General features: G+C 39.9%; 1 protein-coding gene across 1 annotated transcript; it reads left to right on the top strand.

Annotated features, from left to right (window-relative positions):
- The first annotated feature begins 1,123 nt into the window (after nt 1-1,123).
- Nucleotides 1,124-6,251, top strand: LOC123775216 (ELL-associated factor 1-like). Its single transcript, XM_069311844.1, has one exon. The coding sequence runs from the start codon at nt 5,133-5,135 to the stop codon at nt 5,880-5,882; it is 750 nt and encodes a 249-aa protein (XP_069167945.1). The 5' UTR covers nt 1,124-5,132; the 3' UTR covers nt 5,883-6,251.
- The last annotated feature ends 2,386 nt before the right edge of the window (nt 6,252-8,637 follow it).

The raw sequence follows: 8,637 nt of genomic DNA, 5'->3' as shown, positions 1-8,637 counted from the left end.
CGGTGCAAGAACTGAACCCTGTGGTACTCCACTTGTGACATTTCTCCAGTCTGATACATTGCCTCTGATTACTGCCCTCATTTTTCTGTCAGTCAGAAAATTTTTCATTCATGTTAGAAGCTTACCTGTCACCCCTCCAATATTTTCCAGTTTCCAGAACAACCTCTTGTGTGGAACTCTGTCAAAAGCCTTTTTTAGGTCCAGATAGATGCAGTCAGCCCAACCATCTCTTTCCTGTAACATCTCTGTGGCTCTATCATAGAAACTGAGTAAATTTGATACTCAGAATCTTCCAGATCGAAAACCATACTGTCTGTCTGATATTATATTATTTCTCTCCAGGTGTTCTACCCATTTAGTTTTATTATTTTTTCCAATATTTTGACTATTACACTTGTCAATGATACAGGTCTATAATTGAGGGGGTCTTCCCTGCTGCCACTTTTGTAGATTGGAACTATGTTAGCCTTTTTCCACACATCTGCTACGACTCCTGTACACAGGGATGCCTGAACAATCTTCGAAAAAATGAAAAGGATGTGTGTGTGTGAGTGGGTGGAAGGGGGAGAGTGTGTGTGTGTGTGGGGGGGGGGGGGGTGGAGTGAGAGATGTGTGGGTGGGTGGGAATAACGAGTATGTATGTGGGAGGGAGGGAGTTACATAATTTCCATGAAGTAAAATATATAATTTAGGGGTGGGCACAAAAATTACTTGGGAGAAAAAAATTGTTTAACGACAAATAGGCACAATCAGAGAACACTGTATAAACATCAGAGATCCAATGTTGTTCAGCATCCTCCCAGCGACTATACGAAATATTGCCGGAACAACAGTGGACATCTTCAAGAAAAAACTAGACTGTTTCCTAAAAAACGTGCCGGACCAACCAGGGCTGTGGTGGGTATGTGAGCCTGCTGGCCGCTCCAAGCAACAGCCTGGTGGACCAAACTCTCACAAGTCAAGCCTGGCCTCAGACCAGGCTTGGGGAGTAGAAGAACTCTCAGAACCCCATCAAGCAGGTTAAACTGATTTAGTGATCACGTGATTTAATAAGTTGGGTATAGTGTATAGTGACATGTAGATCATTAAACTGAGGAGATAATAGTGAATGTGGTCTAATAAAATATAATAGCCAAGCAACAGCACCAAGTAGACAACTCATAGGCTTAGCACTATGTATTATTTAAGACTTGCTTCTTATAAAACCACTTGTGCTCAGCCTTGTATTTTATTGTATCTTGCATCTTTGACAATCTCCACTTCCTCCTTTACTTACTTGATAATTACTTACTTACTCCACTTTCTCCTTCCCACCATTTCCACCATCACTTCTTATTGACCTTCATTTCCTCTCTTGAAATTCACTTTTACTACACACACTTGAAGTGGATGCCAAAACCGAAATAATTAAAAAAAAAAAAAAAAAAAAAGAGTCGTATGACAAAGTACAGTACAGTACCAGGAAGATGTGACACCACAAGCGTAATTCTCATCCAGTAACTATACTTCGCCAATCTACCATCATTTAGTCATTCTACAAACCTAAACCATCTTGGTATACTCTCATTAACCTGGCAGTTTATCAACTTTGGCACGTGACATCTCCATGACAACTTGTCCTTTGCTTTTCCTATTCTCTTATTACTATATGCACATCTCAGATTATCCTTCAGCCCTCTGGTAGCTGAAATGTATGCTAATTATTCATATTAAGTCTATTCAGTAGGTTTGCACCTTTAATATTCTTTTCATGTATGTATTGAACAGCCCTGATATAAATACTATCAAACAAGTCACTCATTATACCATTAACACACATGCACTACTTCCTAAATAAATGCTTTTCATGTCCTTTAACAGAACTCGACCAACTACATGTATATACATTTCACTCTCCAGAGTCCTTTATTAACATTGTTATATAATTGCTCACTTCATAGAATGTCCTGGTTTTCAGGATAAAATATTTTTGTGTCTACCGTTCCTTTGAGTTATGTGTTCCTGTGAATCCAACTTTTTTAACATTGCTTGTCTTATGTCTTTCAGCTCTCATATTGATATCTTGATTTATATTTAGGAACTCTTAAATATTCTGTAACAGAGTGGGTGCTATGAAGCACTGTGTTCAGTGCATTCTTTTGATAAGCTATATAATTTTTTTCAAATTCATTATGGCTAAACTTCATGAGCTGTCTTGGTACAAATACCTGATCTATGTAACCACTTCCACCAAGGAACCCACCTTTCTTATCACTGACAAATTTATTTAATTTCATATATTCTTCCAATCACGCCTGGCAGCTGAGTGGACAGCACTTCGGATTTGTAGTCCTGAGGTTCCGGGTTCGATCCCCGGTGGAGGCGGAGACAAATAGGAAAAATGTTTCTTTCACCTCGATGCCCCTGTTACCTAGCAGTAAATAGGTACCTGGGAGTTAGACAGCTGCTTCCTGGGGATGTGTAACTAAAAGGAGGCCTGGTTGAGGACCGGGCCGCGGGGCACGCTAAGCCCCAAAATCATCTCAAGATAATCTCAAGATAATCACAATCGTGCAATACATTACACATAGGGCTCATACATACAGTATTACACTCATCAAATCCAGTTATGTTTACATTAGCACCTCTTTCATTACCACTTTTTCTGATTCTTTTTCTCATTTGCTCTTAGTGTTACTGCTTAACTGATTTTTCAAATTTGTTTACCAGTCAATAGCTTTTTTTACCCCCTCAATGTTGTTTTAAGACTCAGTATCATCAAGATTTTTAAAGATTAATACAGAAGACGGAAAGACAAACGGGAATAATAGGACTAGCACTAGACTGAGTACTGTACTAAAGTACCTGACAGGAAACGAAGGATCATAAAAAGAATTTCAGACTGTAGTGGATTGGAAAGTGGTATCCCACAGGGTTGTGTCCTAGGACCATTCATCCTTCTAATTTATGTAAATGACCTCCCAGAGGGAGGGAGTTTGTACATGTCAATGTTTGCAGATGATGCAAAGTTAATTAGGAGAGTAGGAACTGATGAGCATTGTAAAGTGTTGCAATTACACCTTGACAAACTTCAAGAGTAGACAGACAATTGGCTGCTGGAGTTTAATCCAAGTAAGTGTAAAATAATGAAAATGGGGAAGGGAGATAGGAGAGCTGTATTCAACTACACCATAGGAGGAAGGCAAATGCAAGAAACAATAAGAGAAAACATCCTGGGAGTAGATATAATCCCAACACTTAACACCAGAAGCTCATGTGAACAAGATAATATCAACATCATGTGGGAAGTTAGCCAGCATAGAACATCCTTGAAAATCTTAACAAGGATGCTGTCAAGTCTACACGCTGTCTATGTGAGACCATTAGTTGAGTATGCAGCACCAGCATGACCCAACATCTCTGTGAAGAACAAAAAAAATAAAAACAAAAATTAAAAGTTTGCAACTAGATGAGTACCAGAATTGAGAGAACAGTTACGATGACAATGTGAGTGCTCTCTCACTAACTACCTTAAAGAACAGAAGAAACAAAGGGGGGATATAATTACTACATGCAAGATCCTGAGGGGAATAGACAGTGAACAAAAGAAGCCTATTTTATATTGAAAAAGAGATAGAACAAAGAGACATCAGTGGAAGCTGATGTCAGTTATGAGTTATGATGTCAGTTTGGGAGTTATGATAAGTAAGAATTTAAAACAAAAGGTTCAATGCATGAATGTTCGTAATAAGGCAAATAGTACACTGAGATTTATTAATCGCAGGGTTAGTAACAAGACACCTGGTGTGGTTCTTCAGCTATATCTTGCTCTGGTTAGGCCCAATTTAGATTATGCAGTTCAGTTTTGGTCGCCGTATTATAGAATGGATATAAATTCACTTGAACGTGTCCAGCGTAGGATGACTAAGTTAATTCTCCAAATTAGAAATCTTTCATATGAAGAAAGATTAACAAAGCTTAAGTTGCATTCACTGGAAAGGCGAAGAGTTAGGGGTGACATGATAGAGGTTTACAAGTGGATGAATGGACATAACAAAGGAGATATTAATAGGGTATTAAAAGTATCAACACAAGACAGAACACGAAACAATGGGTATAAATTAGATAAGTTTAGATTTAGGAAAGACTTGGGTAAATACTGGTTCGGTAACAGGGTTGTTGATTTGTGGAACCAATTACCGCGTAACGTGGTGGAGGTGGGGTCCCTCCATTGTTTCAAGCGCGGGTTGGACAAGTATATGAGTGGGATTGGGTGGTTATAGATAGGAGCTGCCTCGTATGGGCCAATATGCTTTCTGCAGTTACCTTTGTTCTTATGTTACCGAACCAGTATTTACCCAAGTCTTTCCTAAATCTAAACTTATCCAATTTATACCCATTGTTTCGTGTTCTGTCTTGTGATGATACTTTTAATATCTTATTAATAAGCAAAAAGAAACTTTGAAGTTCGCATAGTATAAATTGGGTATAAACTGGATAAGTTTAGATTTAAGAACATAAGAACAAAGGCAACTGCAGAAGGCCTATTGGCCCATACGAGGCAGCTCCTATTTAGGAAAGACTTGGGTAAATACTAGTTCGGTAACAGGGTTGTTGATTTGTGGAACCAATTACCGAGTAACGTGGTGGAGGTGGAGACCCTCGATTGTTTCAAATGTGGGTTCGACATGTATATGAGTGGGATTGGGGTGTTAAAACTAGGAGCTGCCTCGTATGGGGCCAATAGGCCTTCTGCAGTTATCTTGTGCTTAAGCACAAAGCTCAAGCTTATTTCCACTCTAAATTCCATTTACACAGAAAATATGTCATTTATGCCCGGGAGGGAGGGAGACCCAGCAGGTGGTGAGGCCTGTGACTGGTCGTGTATGTGTGTGAAAGTGTAGAGTTGACCGAGTCACCATTGATACACAATTTTCCCCATGGGTTAGAAGAGGGCGCGGTGTGTGAGTGGTCTATGTGAGGTGGGTCCCCATGGGGTGTGGCGTATATAAGGGGCATTACTCGGCGAACATGTACTTCCTTCCCCCGTCTCCTGCGACCTGGAGCACCTCCACCAACCTCTCCATATATATAGTGATTTTCTCTTTTGGTTTTGCCTTGGTTTACCCCCTGTGGTAGTGTGCTTGACCATTATGGCATATAAGCGGGGGTTGGATGGTCAAAAGAAGGACCTGAAGCTGGGAGAGACGTTCAACAAGAACTACAAGGATGGAGCTTATCACACCATACGGTATGACTTTAAGCCAGCGAGTGTCGATAAGCAAAAAATGGGAACAGTGGAAGTGGAAGAGAATCATCAGGTGACGGTTACTGTCCCCCATGTTGAGGGTTCTACCACGTCCCAAACTGTATATAAGGGAAACCATAAGCCTGTTGCCAAAGAGTGCATCCTCATCATTGACCACGTGACTGGAGAGATTGTGCTAGAACGTATATCACGAACTATTAATGTTAAGACCACGAGACCTGATGGCAGCAGTCGAATTCCTACGCAGCGGCTCACATTAGAATCGTCTTCACGTAGAAATTCTCCTCCGCAGAAGTCTTCTCCTTCCCATCCCGTTTCACATGGCTCAACCAACACACTCTCGAGACCTTCTCCTTCCCATCTTGCATCTCCACATGCCAGATCTCCTCTTCCAAACAAAAGTCCCAACAATAATCACTGGACAGCTCCGGGATCAATGCCAATGTTGGGGCTTAAGAAATCTGATCCTGTCAAGGAAATGAGAGAGTCTTCAAGTGATTCAGACAGTAATAGCAGTTCCTCTTCCAGTAGTGATTCAGATTCCGAACAAGATACAATGGCTAAAAAGACAAACGGAATGAACTACATAATTGACGACCTTGAGTTGTCATCAGTTTCTGAAGATAGCGATTAATCTACAAGCGAGAATTGCATCCTGTCTATAATTATAGGATTATAGACAGAATTTGCGTCTATAAAAGCAAATTTATATGTATAGGGCATACACATTTGCCTTTATGTTTTTAATAACTAAAACAAACCATTGTTTTCTTATACTTTTCTAAATGTGTGTGACCCAATGTTTATAGATACTGTAAGGGGTTTGGATGGTCATAACATAAGTGAATCTTTGTCTCTGGCATCTTCAAAAACAGGTGTGTGTTGTATAGTATGCTTGTTTCACGGTGCATAAGATCTTGCAACTTGTTTGGTAATGATGTTTGCAATTGTAAGCTAAACAAATTAATTTGCAAATTAATAAATGTTAATTTGTTAAATATTGTACTGTTGTTTTATTATTAAATCAAAACTCCTAGTTAATTGAAACTTTATTTTGAGATGAGCTTTGCCCACTATTAATTTTGTCATTCCTCTTCATGTGATAAACTCCCATGGTTGAAAAATATAGCTTCACTAATAATTGAACTCACAATACAGGGGCCTCGTTGCGCGCAGGACTTATAATTCTGTGGCGCGGGTTCGATTCCCGCACGAGGCAGAAACAAATGGACACAGTTTGCATGTTTTCTCTTTCACAAAGTTGACACATTGTGTACTCGACATTTGGGTTTTGAGAAAGCTGCCAGATACGTCTTCATCCCAGGCGTATTCTGGCCTGGGATGTGTGACTAGTGTGAATATATTGCCTAGGAAGAAATTAATTAGTATATAAGGAGTACTATGCACCATAACAGAGAGATATCACAGTGATAGTGTCAGCATTAGAGTATACTGATAGTATCACAGCAATAGTGAGAGTATAGTGATAGTATCAGAGCAATAGTGAGAGTATAGTGATAGTATCAGAGCAATAGTGAGAGTATAGTGATAGTATCAGATGTTATGATCCCAGGTAACCTGAAGAACGAGTCTCCCCAATGTGAGTTATTCGGTGATCTGGACCTGATTGAGAGGTCAGAGGAAGTATAGATATATGAAAATATATTAAATACTTGACAAATGTCAGTGAATAGTTTAAAAGCATGAGAAAAGAGGCTGAACATGTAAATAAACGACATGACATGAGATGTCGATACTTTGCTGACATGAGGCTCGCGGTATGTCTCGACCTTACTTGAGCAACAGAGGTCGTGAGAGTGGGTAGTGCTGTGCTGAGTTCCTGGCAGAGGAGGAAAACCCCTAGTTGTGTGCTCCTACAAGAGAAGGCGTTTATGTATGAAGCCTGAGGACGATATAAAGTGCTCAAGTCAGGACTAGAAGAAGCCTTGTGAGGCAGTCCTATATTGCGATTTTGTGGGCGCCATTGTGAGGACCAGGACCTGAGGGCCCTCCAGACATAAAGTCTGCGGTAAGTTAATATAACAGTTGTTGCAGTAGTCGCCAGTGTTTGATCGTGTGCCCAGTGATCATGGCAGGTGTTTATATATATAGTATAGATATTTTATTAAGGCTGTAAGCTGAAATAAGAGAGTAGATCGAGATAGGAGAACATATTGGAGGGAGTAGTGATGCGTCCTCCCTCGACGAAGGTCAGTGCATGGATGACTGAGGGGGAAAGTCCCCGGCTGGCAGAGGCGGCCAACAGCATGTCTCCACATGCCGGAGATAGACTCGCCCAGGGTGGGGGAGTACCGTCGTGGCGATGTGTTAGAGTTTAAAAATATGTCGGATGGAGGACTTTTTGTGAATACATTTAATTGTTTTAGTAAGGAAACTTTTTTATTGGCATGGCAATGGAACTTGCAGCATTGTTTGGGGAGGAGTTGATGGAAGAACTTCGAGGCCAGGGAAGGAGTTAATGGAGGAAACTTCGAGGCTGGAGTATACTGAAGTGTATACTGAAATCTGTGAGAGAGCAGAACTCCAGATATATAAAAAGTCGGAATTTCAAACTGCGAATACGTGCAGAGAGCCAGAATTTGGCTCCAAAATATATATGGCTCAGGTATCTGATTTGGGATGTTTGGGATATTTTGAAAACTGCAGGGGGGGTTTAGGCAAAATGTGACCCACCTCCGCTTTCAGTAATTGACAATTTAATAAGTCAATATTGACTTATTAAATATGTGCATAGGTGACATACTTAACATAATAGTTTCCCTTGAAAAACTTCATAGAAAACACCGACCTTACCTAACCTACTTAGTATGTTAAGATAAGCTTCGTAATTACAATTATTACCTAACCTATACCTATAATAGGTTAAGTAACAATTGTAATTACGAAGCTATAAGATGCTTATTTTAACATACTAAGTAGGTTAGGTAAGGTCGGTGTTTTCTATGAAGCTTTTCAAGGGAAACTATTATGTTTAGTATGTCACCTATGCACGCAACTAATAAGTCAATATTGACTTATTAAATTTGCGAGAACGGGTTGTGTTTTGTCGGTGTTGAAGAACTCTAGTTTGAATACAGCCAGGCTTGGATTTTCGTCCTCTATATTGTCCATAATATGATGTTGAGGTCGCTCAGCGATCCACCGGCTAGTCCTGCTGGTAAAAACAGTTTTTCCGGCCAGTAACTGACCAAGTCCATTCCATCCAGCGGAATGCCCCAATGACCCATTCATAAAATTTAACATGCTCATTATTCAAAATAGGAATTTTCTCAAATAAAAGTTAATATGATTAGAAATTAATTAGCATATTGTTCATATTTAGGCATTAGTTAGGTTAGTTTTTAGGTTCTGTTCGCGAATATTTGTAT

Source organism: Procambarus clarkii, chromosome 70 (assembly GCF_040958095.1).
Source record: "Procambarus clarkii isolate CNS0578487 chromosome 70, FALCON_Pclarkii_2.0, whole genome shotgun sequence".
In the NCBI taxonomy this organism is placed as follows: Eukaryota; Metazoa; Arthropoda; class Malacostraca; order Decapoda; family Cambaridae; genus Procambarus; species Procambarus clarkii.
The sequence above is the reverse complement of the archived record's forward strand: the minus strand, read 5'-3'. Positions and strand labels throughout refer to the sequence as shown.